General features: G+C 43.1%; 2 protein-coding genes across 2 annotated transcripts in view; both read left to right on the top strand.

Annotated features, from left to right (window-relative positions):
- Positions 1-17,545, top strand: part of LOC311004122 (protein NLRC3-like) — a gene marked incomplete at both ends in the record, with an annotated part of 177,378 nt that overhangs the window by 74,143 nt on the left and 85,690 nt on the right. The window contains one exon of the mRNA XM_083996070.1: positions 8,782-8,955. Coding sequence (XP_083852196.1) covers positions 8,782-8,955 — 174 coding nt within the window. The remainder of the gene's footprint in view (positions 1-8,781; positions 8,956-17,545) is intronic.
- Positions 43-7,022, top strand: LOC311004715 (protein NLRC3-like; the record flags this gene model as incomplete). Its single annotated transcript, XM_083996887.1, has 6 exons — positions 43-47; positions 4,142-4,220; positions 4,381-4,588; positions 4,741-6,550; positions 6,664-6,837; positions 6,926-7,022. The coding sequence occupies 6 exons, from the start codon at positions 43-45 to the stop codon at positions 7,020-7,022; spliced, it is 2,373 nt and encodes a 790-aa protein (XP_083853013.1).

Below are 17,545 nucleotides of genomic sequence, written 5' to 3'. Positions count from 1 at the left end.
AACGAGAAAATAGTGATGGAAGTATGACAGACAGGTAGCAAGATGGCGTCAGTGACTCACTGCAAAAACTCAACATCTCAGCAAGAAGATGTATCTTGTTTCTAGTCAAAACTAATCTCATCATACTTAAAATAAGACTCATCATATTAAAAAGTAGCTTGTTTTTAAACACTGTTTACATCTTTCAAGCAGATTTTCACTTGAAATAAGTAGAACAATCTGAAAGTGGCACAAAAAACTTGCTTTCACTGGCAGATTTTTCTACTTATTTCAAGTGACAAATTGTTTGAAACAAATGAAAATGATCTAAAAACAAGTTAATTTTTTAGATGATGAGTCTTATTTAAAGTGGAAAGAGATTAGTTTTGACTAGAAATGAGACATTTTGACAAGAAATAAGACAAATATTCTTGGAAAGATTTTGAGTTTTTGCACTGACAACTGAGCTCTCCCCCTGCAACTTGAAAAACAAACAAAATACAAACGCTTTTTTACTCTGTTTTATAGTTGCTTACCTCCTCTAGTTGTTTTTAACCGCTCATAGGATTTCTAGTCACTGAATCCTGTTTTTAAGCTGCACTTTGTCCCACACATTGATCCAACTGCGTCTGACAGCGTGGGAAAATCCCTGACAGCTGACAACCAGCTAGCTTACCGGACATGGGACCTCAATTCGGAAAAAATCTCCATGTAGGCGAACGGGAGTCAAAATTTTATTTCATGATTGTGTCATGAAAAAAAATATATGACCTTTTTATGACCATTTTATTTTACAATAGTTTTACAACAAACTGCTGATTTCTCTGCATGAAACAATGATGTTTTAAACAGGTTGAGGTCGTATTTTTTTCTCATGGCACAATTCAATCAGATTAGTAATAACATTTTGACTCCCGTTCACTTACATGGAGGTTTTTTCCGAATTGAGTTCCCTTGGCAACGTTGCTTCCTGCTTCCGCTGAGGCTCTCTATTTCACTCCAGTGGTTTCCTCCTGATGGATCTACTTGTATTAAACCCCCTGCTGGACAATAAGTGACATCACAGCACTATTCTAGCTGTTAGACTACCAATAACTGTTTATAATAATAATTATCACCTGATACATTCAAAGTTCTCCACTGAGTGTTTCATGTCAGTGACAGATAATTGTCATAGTATCTGGTTCAGTTCACCTTTATGTTAATGTTGTGTGTGTGATAAATGTTCTTTGTTCACTTTGGATTTCATTTCTTGGAGCAAAGTCCAGCGAAGCAGGTTAATTATTCCAGGAAAGATAACAGCGTCACGTCCAACAGGTGAGTCACAGTTCAAAGTGTTAAAGTTGACCTTTGACCCAGCGGTTGTGTCGCAGTTTATTTCGTCGTGTGAAGGTAAGGTGAACAGTCTGAATGTTTTCCTCGTTAACACCTGTCGTTACCTGAGTTCTCTGCCCTTCAACTTGTCGTTGTGTTGTTGTTGTGTTGTTATAATGTGACTGTAGCTGAGTCAGAGCTGTAACTGTAAAGTCTGGACCGACAGAACCGTGTCCTCCATGTTGTGTGGATGTTGTGGGTAGAAGCGCTGGAATAAGAGCAGAAGCTGTTACTGCCTATCACTGATCAATACTGACAGTTTTCTTTATTGATGATTGGTTTTCCAGAGTTGATCAATGTTCAGCATCAGGTTCTTCACAGTAACTGAGTACATTTAGTGCAGTACAGTTTGTGAGGTACTTGTACTCTCCTTGAGTATTTCCTTGTTGTGCTACTTCCTGCTTGTACTGCAGCTCATGTACCTGACAGGTGAAGCTACTGGTCACTTTGCAGCTGCAGGTTGTAGATTAAAAACACCTGATGAGCTCAGAAACACAGGATTAAAGATGAAACCACAGCATGTTTGTCCTGTGACTCTGTAGGTTACATCAGCTCACTGACTCATTTAAATCTATTAGAAGAGGAGCAGCTGGACACTGTCTCTGTGTCCTCACCATTCATGTCTGTGGTTACACACAGCAAACACTCTGGGTTATGGATTATTGGACACAAACCATTAATATTGTTGTGGAGAATGTTTTAGAGCTGCAACAGTTGTTCAATCAACATTTTTCAAGCAGAAACTTTCCATTTTCAGCCTCAAAAACTGAAGATTTCCTTGTTTTCTCTGTTTGATTTGACTGTAAACTGAATATTTTTGTCTCTTTGATGGTTGCTGTGACAAAATGAGACATTTGAAAATGTGGCCTCAGACTGAGAGGAACTTGAACGCATCATTTGTCTGTATTTTGTGACATTTGATGGAGCAGACGATGAATGGATGGACAGAGACAATAAGTGTCAGTGGCAGCTGGAGAGTGTTTTTCTCTCTTTGAATTAGTGTGAGTGAAATGAGTGAATGTTGTGATAGTGGAGCTGTGAGGTGAAATAAGTCTTGGCCCAGTTGTTGTGTGTGTAGCTTGTTTGATCCAGTGGTTTTCTACAGGGACGCTGTCCACACAGAGACTGTCACATCAACTCAGTGGATCTCAGTCCTTGTGTGTGTCAGTGGATGGAAACAGTGGTCCATGGATCATGTTGCTGGGCTGCAGCTTCATGACGCCATCTAGTGGACTGATAGTAGAAGTAGAGCAGCTGATGGCAGCTTCCTCTTCCTCACTGCTGTGTGACTGCATTCAGCTGACACTGATATGAAGCAGAGAAGAAGAGCCAATCAGTGGAGGAGCAGCTGGAGACATGATGGACATGTGAGCTGCTGTGCAGATGAATGATGTGTGTTTCCTCTGCAGGTGAAGCTACAAAGCAGCATGGATCAGTGTGAGGACAGAGAGGAGGGAGCCCCTCCCTCTAAAACCAAAAGCCAGACCACAGGTCAAAGGTCAGAGTTTAAAACAGTCAGAAAGACTTTTATCTCTAAAAGTCAGTTGTTGTGTTTATTAAAAGATTGAAGATATTTTTCATCATTTTTTCTCCAAAATGCACATTTATCAGTTGTGTTGTTGTTTCAGGATCCAGCAGCAGAGACCAGACTCTCCTGAACCCAGCTGTCTGTCTTTAAAGAGCAACGACTCAAAGGACTTCATCATTGACTTTAAAGGAGGACGTGGATCAGCTGATCAGATGTAAGAGACAAAACTACATTTCAAAGGTTTTGAGTTTCTGTTGAACGTTCTTCCTGTGGAGTCACATTTCAATGATTCTCATTAAAAGCTGAGTTATAACTCAGACACACAGTGAATGACTGACAGCATCCCATGCATCTTTCTTTCTGTTATTGCATCCACTGCTGAAGCTACTAAATATAACAGCAGCTTTTTGTTCACTTCCTGCAGCAGTCGCTCCACTTCAACACTGAAGTTCTTTTTATGTTTGAAGTCCGACGCTCCCTTTAGATTTTTGTTTGGACATTTTAACTTTCCTTCTCAACTCACCTTCTCTGACATTCTTGATTTAAGAACACGTTCATGAATCTGACGTAGAGTTTGCATGTTCTCCCCATGCATGTGTGGGTTCTCTCCAGCTTCCTCCCACAGACCAAAGACATGCAGGTGAACTGGTGACTCTAAATCACCCATAGGTGTGAATGTGTGTGTGTATATGTTGGCCCTGTGATAGACTGGTGACCTGTCCAGGGTGAACCCCGCCTCCTGCCCAAAGTCAGCTGAGAAAGGCTCCAGCTCACCCTCCACCCTAGTGAGGATGAGCTGTATAGAGGATGAATCAACTTAAAGAGATATTGGTGAATGAGGCCCATTGTTACAAAATGTAGGAAAAGGAAGTCATTCACATTTGTAACCCTTAAAATAACTTTGCAGAGAATTCTTTTGAAAACCTAAAACTGTTAAAAATCTGTTGTGTTGTTGTTTCAGGATCCAGCAGCAGAGACCAGACTCTCCTGAACCCAGCTGTCTGTCTTTAAAGAGCGACTGGTCAAATGGACGGCTCATTAACTTTAAAGGAGGACGTGGATCAGCTGATCAGATGTAAGCTGTAACTGACAGTCAGACTCAGGTTATTGTAGAAAAGAACCAGTTTGTACGATGTTTTGTAGGACCAGGTCTGAAACCAAAGTGTCTCTGTCTGTTGTGAACGTCCTCAGGGGACATATAAAGTCCATCTTGTGTTATCTCTCTGTCCTGATGTTGACTTGACACTGATTCCTCCACAGAGTGGACCAGGAGAGCTCAGAGGTTCCCAGTGGTCAGTCTGCCCAGCAGCATCAAACACACCTGGAGTCCATATTTAAGGTGAGGACATGTCCAACAGCTGCTGTTACATCTGTTGTGTTCACCATCATCTCCATGCTGCACTTTGACACCAGTGGATTGTCAGTCTGTCCAACATGGATCTGATGTTTGGCTCCATGGTTTTAGTTTGATGCTGTCACTCATAGAGTTTCTGTTCCAGCTGCTGGAGGAGAACATGGTCACTTTTGTCAAGAACGAGCTGAAGAAGATCCACAAGGCTCTGAGTCCAGATTACCCAGAATGCTCAGGGAGTCAGAGGGAGGATGAGGATGAAGAGCAGAGGAGCAGCAGAGAGGCATTAGTGAAGATCACAGTGAACTTCCTGAGGAGGATGAAGCAGGAGAAGCTGGCTGAGCATCTGCAGAGCAGTAAGAGAATTTCTCTAAAGATTCAACATGATGGACAAATGAGACGTTCACTGACATCAACACTTGGAGGGAAACATGTTCATATGTCGTTATTTAGAGGAATTAAAATGTTATATTTTCTTACTGATCTTATATCTTGTGTTTTCATTCAGAATATTTTGCTCAAGTTTGTGGACGTAAACTCAAATATGCCCTGAAGGAGAAGTTCCAGTGTGTGTTTGAGGGGATCTCTAAAGCAGGAAACCCAACCCTTCTGAACCAGATCTACACAGAGCTCTACATCACAGAGGGAGGGGTTGGAGGGGTCAATGAGGAACATGAGGTCAGACAGATTGAAACAGCGTCCAGGAAACCAGTCAGACCAGAAACAACCATCAGACAAGAAGACATCTTTAAGGCCCCACCTGGAAGAGACCGACCAATCAGAAGAGTGATGACAAAGGGAGTGGCTGGCATTGGGAAAACAGTCTTAACACAGAAGTTCACTCTGGACTGGGCTGAAGACAAAACCAACCAAGACATACACTTCACATTTCCCTTCACCTTCAGAGAGCTGAATGTGCTGAAAGAGGAAAAGTTCAGCTTGGTGGGACTTGTTCATCACTTCTTCTCTGAAACCAAAGAAGCAGGAATCTGCAGGTTTGATGAGTTCCAGGTCGTCTTCATCTTTGACGGTCTGGACGAGTGTCGACTTCCTCTGGACTTCCACAACACTGAGATCCTGACTGATGTGACAGAGTCCACCTCAGTCAATGTGCTGCTCATCAACCTCATCAGGGGGAACCTGCTTCCCTCTGCTCGTCTCTGGATAACCACACGACCTGCAGCAGCCAATCAGATCCCTCCTCAGTGTGTTGACGTGGTGACAGAGGTCAGAGGGTTCACTGACCCACAGAAGGAGGAGTACTTCAGGAAGAGGTTCAGAGATAAGAAGCAGGCCAGAGGGATCACCTCCCACATCAAGACATCACGAAGCCTCCACATCATGTGCCACATCCCAGTCTTCTGCTGGATCACTGCTACAGTTCTGGAGGAGCTGTTGAAGACCAGAGAGGGAGGAGAGCTGCCAACCACCCTGACTGAGATGTACATCCACTTCCTGGTGGTTCATCTAAAACTGAAGAAGGTCAAGTATGATGGAGGAGCTGAGACAGATCCACACTGGAGTCCAGAGAGCAGGAAGATGATTGAGTCTCTGGGAAAACTGGCTTTTGAGCAGCTGCAGAAAGGAAACCTGATCTTCTATGAATCAGACCTGACAGAGTGTGGCATCGATATCAGAGCAGCCTCAGTGTACTCAGGAGTGTTCACACAGATCTTTAAAGAGGAGAGCGGCCTGTACCAGGACAAGGTGTTCTGCTTCGTCCATCTGAGTGTTCAGGAGTTTCTGGCTGCTCTTCATGTCCATCTGACCTTCATCAACTCTGGACTCAACCTGATGTCACAACAACAAACAACCTCCAAGAAGACTGAAACAACAGGAGTCAAATCTGCAGAGACAATCTTCTACCAGAGTGCTGTGGACGAGGCCTTACAGAGTCCAAATGGACAGCTGGACTTGTTCCTCCGCTTCCTCCTGGGTCTTTCACTGGAGACCAATCAGAATCTCCTACGAGGTCTGATGACACAGACAGGAAGTGACTCCCTGACCAATCAGGAAACAGTCCAGTACATCAAGGAGACGATTGAAGAGACTCCCTCTGCAGAGAAAAGCATGAACCTGTTCCACTGTCTGAATGAACTGAATGATGGTTCTCTAGTGGAGCTGATCCAACTATACCTGAGATTAGACAGTCTCTCCAAACGTAAACTGTCTCCTGCTGAATGGTCGGCTCTGGTCTTCATCATACTGTCATCAGAAGAAGATCTGGACGAGTTTGACCCGAAGAAATACTCTGCTTCAAGTTCAGAGGAGGCTCTTCTGAGGCTGCTGCCAGTGGTCAAAGCCTCCAACAAAGCTCTGTAAGTGTAGAGATAGTTGGATTTATTCATAATTATATAAAAACCCTTCTGTCTTTCAACAGGACAGAAAATAAACTCTTTTCTTCTTTAATTCCTCATGATCATTTCTTCAGACTGAGCAGCTGTAACCTCTCAGAGGGAAGCTGTGAAGCTCTGTCCTCAGTCCTCAGCTCCCAGTCATCTAGTCTGAGACACCTGGACCTGAGTAGCAACAACCTGCAGGACTCAGGAGTGAAGCTGCTGTCTGGTGGACTGGAGAGTCCACACTGTAGACTGGAGACTCTCAGGTGAGGATCCATCCTGTTTATCTGATGCCACTTGAACACAGCAGCAGGTGCTGACAGAGGGTTCCTGTGTGTTGTTGTGTGTGTTCAGTCTGTCAGGATGTCTGGTCACAGAGGAAGGCTGTGCTTCATTGGACATGTTCATATTTTTAGTGAACGTTGAACTGAATAGATCAGTTTATAAATGATGAACCTGAGCAGCGTTCACTGTCACCAGAGTGAACACTGCTCAGGTTTTATGACAGTTTTACATCACGTCTCACGACGTCTCCATGGAGACGGCCCAGCATCACTAGTATCATCTGGAAGGAAAACACTGGGGTCTTAATAAGGAAGGCTCAGTCTAGGCTTTTCTTTCTGAGGAAACTTCGATATTTTGACATCAGCCCAAGGCTGCTTGGCATCTTCTACCAGGGTATCCTGGCTAGTCAGGGTTTCCCGCAGCGCTTTCCTGTTAAGGCCGGCCGCCTGAACAACATAGGACCGCCGCCTAAACTAACGTCTTCAAAAAAAAAAAAATGTAGCGATATCTCCCCCCCCCCCCCCCCCCCCCGTCGGACAATCGTTCCATTCATTCATCTCCGCATACCGCATCCTCTCACACACATACACAGCACAGTGCGCGCATGCTTAACAACAGTAGCCTCGTAAACCAGCCTCTCGCGGAAATGCATTTCATTTCATTTCTCGGGAGAGTCTGGCCTCATCCCCCCTGTAAGCGTTTGGGGTGGGCGGGAGTAGTAGCAAAGACGGTTTAATATCTTTGGTAGTAGCGTTGACAGACAACCCCATTCAGCCAATCAGCAAGTTGGTGTAGTGACGGGGCGTTGCACCAGTCGGTCCCTGATTGGCCAACGTGCTGTGTCAATCACGGCGTCGACGCTGATTGGTTCGGCCTTCTGAGGGTTTCAGGCCAAACGCTTACAGCGGCAATGAGGCCAGACTCTCCCTCGGAATGAAATGAAATGCATTTCCGCGAGAGGCTGGTTTACGGGGCTATAACAACAGTGCCTCGTTGAAACTTAATACGGCGACCCCCCCCCCCTTCCCCCCCGACAGACGATCGATCAATCCGGTCGTGCCCCCCCCCCCCCCCGGACAGACACCACCTTCACTAACAAATTTTCTGGGGGAAACACTGCTAGTGTTTTATTTTATGCTGTTCTTTGCTGGGGAGGCAGTATATCTATTGACAACAAGAACAGGATTAATAAGATGATCAAGAGGGCTGGCTCAGTGATTGGTTTTAACCCAGACAAGCTTGAGGTAATAGTGGAGAAGAGAACAAGGACCAAGTTGAAAACAGTCCTTCTCTACGATAACCACCCACTCCACAATACATTTAAGGATCTTAAAAGCTCCTTCAGTGAGCAGTTAGTGATGCCTCAGTGTTCTACTGAACGACTCAAGCGCTCCTTTGTTCCCGCAGCAGTCAGATTTTTTAACAGCAATCACTAACCAGTGGTTGTTTGCTGTTTTTTACTTTCTGGAGGTGTATTTATATATTTATTTATTTATCTTTTGCTGTTTTTGAGTGCTCTGTCCTAATCATGTCGATGCAGTTGTTTGTTGTTTTTGTGCAATGGTATGTTTGTATTGTTTGTTAAGTGGATGTATTTGTTTTTACTGGTGGCAAAGTAGTTTCCCCTTGGGGATCAATAAAGTTTTCTATCTATCTATCTATCTATCTATCTATCTATCTATCTATCTATCTATCTATCTATCTATCTATCTATCTATCTATCTATCTATGTTGTGGTACAGACAATACAGACACATCTACTACTGCTGATCTATCTATAAATCTGTTCATACAAACTGTAACATGTTGAGTAAGAAACACCGTAAATTCTCAGGTTTGTGTTGAAATGTTGTGTATTCATGATTCTAACCTTTTATTTCCTTCATATTGAGTATGTGAGTGTTTTTCCTTGAATTCCTCTTCAGACTGAGCAGCTGTAACCTCTCAGAGAGAAGCTGTGAAGCTCTGTCCTCAGTCCTCAGCTCTCAGTCCTCTAGTCTGAGACACCTGGACCTGAGTAACAACAACCTGCAGGACTCAGGAGTGAAGCTGCTGTCTGGTGGACTGGAGAGTCCACACTGTAGACTGGAGACTCTCAGGTGAGGATCCATCCAGCTGTTTATCTGATGCCACTTGAACACAGCAGCAGGTGTTGACAGAGGGTTCCTGTGTGTTGTTGTGTGTGTTCAGTCTGTCAGGATGTCTGGTCACAGAGGAAGGCTGTGCTTCTCTGGCCTCAGCTCTGAGCTCCAACCCCTCCCATCTGAGAGAGCTGGACCTGAGCTACAATCATCCAGGAGCCTCAGGAGTGAAGCTGCTGTCTGCTGGACTGGAGGATCCAGACTGGAGACTGGACTCTCTCAGGTATGGAGAGGCTGCTGCAGCCACACACACTGTCTGATAGAGGAGGAGGAGCTGGAACATTTTCTATGGCCCAGTTCACACCTGGTCACACCTGGTATTAACATCTGTCTCAGGTGATCCATGCATTGATGACATCAGATCCCATCACTCAGACCATATCCAGAGGTGGTGTAGGCCACAGTGAAGCTCCGCCCACTCCACTGACGTCCTCTGTCTCAGTCTGACTCGTCCCAACACAGTTTATACTGAAGCCAAAATCTCAGAGTGTTTCAAACATGAGCTGTGCAGCTTTCATCAGTCACAGTGATGAACTACTGGGATCAGGAGTTTCTCCTCATGATGACTTCAGTGTCTCATCATGACTCACTGTGTCATATTCAGGAGAAGAGATGTTCTGTTCTGTGATCTTCTGTGTGAAGAGCAGAGAAGAACAGAGTCATTGATCATGAGATCCTGATCCGTCCTGTCACTGTGATCAGATGGTTTCTATTAGAGCTCCTTCATCCACTCACTGCTGCTGTGGCTCCTGTGGAAACCTGCTCACAGCCTCATTCTTCAGCTTCCTGTGGAGTTTTCTTCAGACAAACACAACTTGTGTTCACACTCAGTGTTTCTCACTAAACTCAGTGGGTCTCATTCATGAAACTTGAGCAGCACGGATTTGCGTGTAAACCCTGAGCAGCGCAAATTTACTTGGATTTCCGCATTCATCAATCTTTTAGTAGTGCTGATTTTTTCGTAGCTACTCACAAAATCTACACCTGCTCCGGACTGTGTGTAGCGCTTGTGTAAATGTAGGAATGCAAATAAATACTGCTTGTCACTGTTGAAAATTACAATTTTAATCCGTATTACTCTCTCTCATGTTCAAAATACGCCGACGCCTTTGAAACACGTAATTTAAACATGACAAACAATTAGAAATATTTGGAGAGAGAGACGTTTTAGGGATCGGACACGCACAAACACGTCAAGGCTCCATCTAATGATGATAATAATCTGATATAAAACCGGAAAGAAAATGTTTGTGTTGCTACAGTATACGCTCGGTGGGCGCACACTTCACCCTGCGCAGCAGCGCAGTCGGCACCGGTTTGGATGGAGCTGTGACAGACGGCTGGTGCTTCTGTAACAATATAACCTGCCTATATAACTTCATGCTCCTCTACAGCTGAGGCTGTGAAGAGCCTCCTCCCCCCGTCGCTGCTGTACTGTAGCTCTGGAGTTGTGTGTATTTTTTTTTATTTTTTTCATGTTTCATATCGAACTATTCTGGCTTTACTTCTTGAACGGTTCTTTAATAAACCAAGGATACTTAATTCATTAAATCTGTTTCTTCCCTCCACGCCTTTGACCTGTCCCAGTCACACCACTACTAACAGAAGAGAATTAAATATTTTTTCTGGACTCCACTTCACCCAAAATGACTTCGATCCGTGATCTCTCTTTTTTTCTCTCTCTCCCTCTTTCCTCGTTTGCGTCATGGCCGCAGGTGAGCAGGATGCACCTACCTCCTAATATGGTGGTCAGGATCTCCTTATATGGCTATTCATGTATGGAGATCTATGCTAATTGCTGATCACCGGGGGCGTGTTGTTAGTTTACGATGGGTTGGCATTCATCATCTTACACACGTGTTTACGATCAAATCTGAGTTTCCCACACGTTCATGAATCCGGAGTAGAGTTTTAGTAGAGTGAGCTTTTATGTGCAAATCTACACACAGATTTACTCACGTTTCATGAATGAGACCCACTGTGTATTTCACTGAGCTCTAACAAACGTGTTGAGTGTGTTTCCTTCCTAATCAAACACTGAAACCACACTGCAAAATTCAAAATCTTACCAAGAATATTTGTCTTATTTCTAGTCAAAATGTCATTTCTAGTCAAAATAAATCTAATTGTACTTAAAATAAGACTCATCACATTTAAAAAGTAGCTTGTTTTTAGACACTTTTTAATTTTTTCAAGCAAATTTTCCACTTGAAATAAGTAGAAAAATCTGACAGTGGAGCAAGTTTTTCTTTCTTATTACAAGCACAAAAAATTTGCTTTCACTGGCAGATTTTTCTACTTATTTCAAGTGAAAATTAGTTTGAAACAAGTGAAAATGATCTAAAAACAAGTTGATTTTAGGTGATGAGTCTTATTTAAAGTGGAAAGAGATTCATTTTGACTAGAAATTAGACATTTTGACAAGAAAAAAGACAAATATTCTTGGAAAGATTTTGAGTTTTTGCAATGCATCCACTCTTCACAGCTGCACTCTCCTTCTTTCCTGGTGCATTGTGGGATATCTGGGCTGGTCAGCTCCACCTGTTGTGTCTCCATCTTCTTTGCTGTGACGTGTGTTTGTGCAGCTTGAGAGTCAGAGAGTGAAAGTGTGTGTCTCACACTGCAGTGACATCACATGAAGAAAAGACATGATGAAGTGTTTCCTCCTCGTCTCCTCCTGCTCTGTATCATCACTAGATAAAGACTCCAGCTCCTTCTTCTCTGTGCTCAGTGTTCATCCATACATACCAGCCTCCATGTGAACACAGTGATAAAACAGTGTGTGTGTGAGAGCCATGTAATGTCCATGTGTGCATGCTGACAGAGAAGGTGCTGCTCTGACCCCCCTCCTCCTTTCAGGGTGGAGCCTGCTGGAGTCCCATGGTTGACACCAGGTCCATGGAGGTGTAAGTCTGTTTTTACTTTGATTCATGGAAACGAGGGATGCACATGTTTAACCGTTTAACCGATAACAAGAACTTTGACCGATTAATACTATCAGTTATTTATTTTATTAGCTCCTTGTCGTCAATTCATGGGGGCGTGACGACACGTGCAGATTTCCACGTGTCTTCAGTCATATTTCGCGGTAAAAAGTTCCACAGGAGGACTGACAGTATGTGCAGCAGCCCCCATGAAGGAAGATCAGACCATAAATGTAGCTACACAGACATAGATGTGCATCACCTGTAACAACGGCGCTGAAAAACAATGAAAAAAATAAATAAAAGAGGAGGCTGATGCAGCTCTCCTGCAGCTCCACAGAGGAGCTCTGCTGTTCCTTCAGTCTGGTGTTTGGCTGCACTTTGTAACTAAAACAGTTCTACACTGGACGATCTAACCTCCATATGAGCGATCAGCTGAGACAGAGCAGAGGGGATGTGGCACTGATCAGCTGTCACAGCACGTGTGTATTTAAAGGGATAGTTCAACATTTAGTCAAATTGTCCCATTACCATAATCCCTATAGTCATAGCAGTAGGTTCGTCACCTTTATTTGTCGGTGTAAGCTATTTTTAGAACGGCGGAGCAGAGCCGTGAGCTGCTCAGAGCTACGCTACGGAGGCTCATGGGATTTCTTGGTTTCCCTCATAAAACTCATCAAAAACACAATCCAACAACTCCACAACGCTCTGGTGGACAAGTTGTGACCTGCACATTCACCACGCTATGAGATAATAACACAACGTTACCAGACAGAGTTGTTTTAGAGGGAAATACAGAGACTGCTTGATGAAAAACTGTCCCTGAAGGCAACACGCATCAGCGGTTTTGCATGAATTTCCCTCTAAAACAACTCTGTCTGGTAACGTTGTGTTATTATCTCATAGCGTGGTGAATGTGCAGGTCACAACTTGTCCACCAGAGGGAAACCAAGAAATCCCATGAGCCTCCGTAGCGTAGCTCTGAGCAGCTCACGGCTCTGCTCCGCCGTTCTAAAAATAGCTTGCACCGACAATTAAAGGTAACGAACCTACTTCTATGACTATAGGGATTATGGCAATGGGCCGATTTGCCAAAATGTTGAACTATCCCTTTAATGGCAAAAAAAAAAATTGGACCGTCTTAATCTTATCGGTTAACGGTTAATAATCGGTTAACGAGCGTCGGTTATCGGTCGGAAAAGAATTTCTAAATGTGCATCCCTACTGGAAACAAAGCAGCACATTCAACCATCTTCACACTGTCATATCACTGACCTCATGAGTCTTCATCAAACTGTCAATAACTGATCAATGATCAATAACTGCAGCTGTGTCTTGTTCTCTCCATCAGATTCCTGTCGACTCACAATCGACACAAACACAGTGAACACAAAGATCAAACTGTCTGACAACAACAGGAAGGCAACATGGGTGGTGGAGAAGCATCAGTCATATCCTGATCATCCAGACAGATTTGACTACTGGCCTCAGCTGCTGTGTTCAACTGGTCTGACTGGTCGCTGCTACTGGGAGGTCGAGAGGAGAGGACACGTTTCTATATCAGTGAGTTACAGAGGAATCAGCAGGAAAGGAGACAGTGTAGACGATGTGTTTGGATGGAACGATCAGTCCTGGAGTCTGCTCTGCTCTGATGATGGTTACATAGTCTTTCACAATAACAGACCGACAGAGATCACCACCTCCTCCTCCTCCTCCTCCTCCTCCTCCTCCTCCTCCTCCTCCTCCTCCTCCTCCTCCTCCTCCTCCTCCTCTGTCTCTAACAGAGTAGCAGTGTATGTGGACTGTCCTGCTGGCTCTCTGTCCTTCTACAGAGTCTCCTCTGACTCACTGATCCACCTCTACACCTTCAACACCACCTTCACTCAACCTCTGTATCCTGGGTTTGGACTCCTCAGTTCTGGTTCCTCAGTGAGTCTGTGTTGAGTGAAGCAGAGTCTCCTCCTGTCACAGAAACCTTCTCTCTGTTGAACAGACAGTTCAGTCTCTACACGTCTGTCTCTGTCTCTCACTCACGTCGTTTTCACAGGACAGAGATGAACACAGTTTAATAATGAACTCATCAGCGTCATGGTAACAGAAAAATCACTTATTATTGTTCTGCTGCTGCTGACTGTTATTGTTTCTCTGAATGATTTCGATGTTATGATAAAAGGTACAGGCTACTTTCAGGACGAAGGTGGTTTCACTGCAGACTCTTATTTTGAAAAGTCGGCCTGAGCTACATGAAGAGCACCGTGTCGTTCTGACTGTCAAAATAAATAAATAAAGGTTTCAACTGAAGTGGAAAAGTTCATTTATGTCAGTTTAGTTCAATTCAAACAGTGAAACACATGTATTATACAGATTCAAAACACACAGACTGAAATGTTTCATGTCTTTATTTCTTTTAATTGTAATTAAAACCTAAAATTCAGTAAATCAAGAAACTATAATACAGTGGGAAAGTTGACTACTGTAACCTAATGAACTCCAAACACCGGCTGATGTTTCCTGAGCCTCGTCTCTCAGTCTGGTTAATGACCTCCATCATATTCTACTTTATTGAGATGTATCTTTGATCTTTGCAACTCTGAGGGTGTTTATTTGTTATTTGTTGATTATTTGTATATGTATGAACTATTAAAGATAAATAGAGGAAATTTCATGCAGGTTGGATTCAAACCCACGGCTGCTGCAGCAAAGTCTGAGCCTGTAGCTACAGTGGCATCATCATCATCAACGATCTCCAGAAGACATAAAGTTAAACATGAAACACTCTTTTTCAATATTTTAATCAATATCAGTGTATTATTTTAGTTTTCTACGGTTTTAAAGTGGTGGAAAAAATCTAAATGAACTTCAGTTCATCAGAATTAATAATTAAACTGTCAACAAAAAGTGAACATTATAGAAACATGGACTTATTCAGTCCTATAGGTCTGTTTATCTTATTCAATATCTAAAAGGGACTGCGGACTGTCTGACGGACAGAGCGCATTACTGACACACAGCGTCGTCAGACAAAATATCAGGTGGATAATAAAAGTAGAGACTGGAGTTTAAGATGCACATATGGGGCATATGTGCATCTTTATGCCGCTGCATGAATGCACTGCATGCTCTCGCTCTGAGCGCAGCGCATTTATGCTGCGGCTGCCTCGGAGGAGAACTTTTTTTTTTTTTTTTTTTTTTTAATCATTAGCGGTGCTTATTTATTAGTCCACACTACAGTTTGGTGCCTACGCTCCTCTCTGCCTCGCATTGTCTCAGGAAATAACTGGGAAGGTTTCAGAATATCTGTAAACTGAAAACATATTTTCTAACAGACTTGATGACACCTGTCGTCTTCCTCCCGACGGTTTACGCCGAGGGAACCACCACAGATTATTGTAAAAGGTTTGAAAGTCCGAGGCTCGATCCAAAAACGCTTTTACCCAGCAAAATATCACGTTGCTTGATCCGAAACTGTTTAACACTACAAAAAGCCGAACCATGGCTGATTATGTAGTTTGATCCGACACTAGACTGCGCTCTAACATGCCATTTTTTTTAATCCTAGGTTAACCGGGTAATAATTCATAACCGAGTAGCAGATTGCCTACTCAGGTACTCCAGTACTCGGGTAACCGTGCACATCCCTAGTCTGTAGGTTACAGTTATTATGGTTCTTCAACAGTGGACTGACTGTGTTCCCAGTCACGTTGCTCAGACTAGAGCCAGAAACCACTGAATTTTGAAACACAGTGAAGTGAGCCTGCAGTCCAGCCTGGTCATGTGACCTTCTACCTGAACACACCACTTTCATATGAGTGTTCATTCATGTTCATGCCCTGACCCCTTGTGGTTGTTAGGTGGCACTACGTTACATTGACAATAATATGAACAGGTGAGTGTTAAATGTTCACTGTTTCAAGTCTCATCAGATAATCCATCATTTATTATCATTTAAAAACACAAGTATGTGATTTATTTTAAAACTAGAAGAAAATATGACATCATTGATGTCACAATCAAGAAATTAATAAACAATTAAAAATGGTGCCGTTTTGGTTTTTGGAAATTCCTGTTATTGTTATTTTATTTTTGAAACCAGAAACCAAATTCATGAAGATGTATCTGTTTTTTAATTCTAAACCAAAGACTAGAGACAAAATTATGTGATGAATTAGTTTTTTGTTCTAAAAGAGTTTGAAGTTTTGCTGATTAAACCTCTCATTTCTGATTTGGCAGAGACAGGAAGAACTCCAGCAGAACCACGGCTCCACAGCACAGTGGTTTTCAACAATGAAGCTAAACGTTATCTATTAAACACTGATCTGCTAAATCCAAGTAAGCACAGAATGACTGATGAGTTTATCAATTCAATGTTCAGCATGAGCCTATATCCAAAAACCACTGGACCCAGCAGAACCACAGCCCATTGTGCCGCCTTAATGGGATAGTTCACCCAAAATTCAAATTTCACTCATTATCTACTCACCCTCATGTGGACTAAGGGCTGGAAGAAGTTTCAGAGTCCTCCGTGGCTTCTCTGAGTTACAGCGGGGCTCCGTGCAGCACTGCATGTCCATATGACGGTTGCGAACAGAGCTCACTTTTCTTCGTCCAAAAAGACACACCAAAAAAACATCCAAATACCTCCATACTGCTCGTCTGTAATGTCCCTCTTGTAATGAAGCCCCGACAAGAGAAATTGTTCCGAAAAAAGTTAAATAAGTCTATGTTGCAAATCACGCGAGATTTGGATGGACCAGGAAGAGCAGTGCTGGGAGCTTCCACTACAAACAAGCTTAAAACATAGACTTATTTAATTTTTTTTCATAACAATTTCTCATGTCGGAGCTTCAATACAAGAGGGACATTACAGACGAGCAGTATGGAGGTATTTGGATGTTTTTTGGTGTGTCTTTTTGAACAAAGAAAAGTGGTGTCCATTCATAACCATTATATGGACAAATACTGCTGCATGGAGCCCCAATGTAACTCAGAGAAGCCACGGAGGACTCTGACAATTCTCCCAGCCCTTAGTCCACATGAGGGTGAGTAGATAATGAGTGAAATTTGAATTTTGGGTGACCTATCCCTTTAACGGACCACATATTCACCAATGAGACAGAAAACAAGCCAGTGAGTGGACTATGAATCTCTGAGCTCAGTGAGCACCTACCAGTTGTTACAGTTGATGGCAGCGTAGCGGTTCAGTGCTTTCTCATGCGTCGTCGTGTAGTTTCACAGAGGACAAGGACCGTCACTGTCAGACTCCCATCAGACTTTATTTACATCTGCTAATGAAAAGAGGAGAAATAATCTCTGCATCAGGCTTCACAGTCACAGCTCAGGATAACACACACACACACACACACACACTTTAACTGGAACAAAATAAACTTCACAACACTCTCTGCCTGTTCAACAGTCACGCTGCTAGGATTAGCCACAAGCTAACATGAAGCTATCAAAGTGAGTGAAAAGCTTTTCCGTATCAATGAACTTGTCATGTATCTCACTCAGCATCATCACAGAACATCAGCAGTTGTTGTCTGGAGCAGATCTTCACATGTATGATCAATAAAGTCACCTTTAACCCTCAAATAGAAAGTTATATTAACGGAGCTCAGTACAAG

The sequence above is a fragment of the Trachurus trachurus genome, assembly GCF_905171665.1.
Source record: "Trachurus trachurus genome assembly, chromosome: 21".
Lineage (NCBI taxonomy): Eukaryota > Metazoa > Chordata > Actinopteri > Carangiformes > Carangidae > Trachurus > Trachurus trachurus.
Note: the sequence above shows the minus strand (reverse complement) of the source record. Positions and strands in the feature narration are given on the sequence as shown.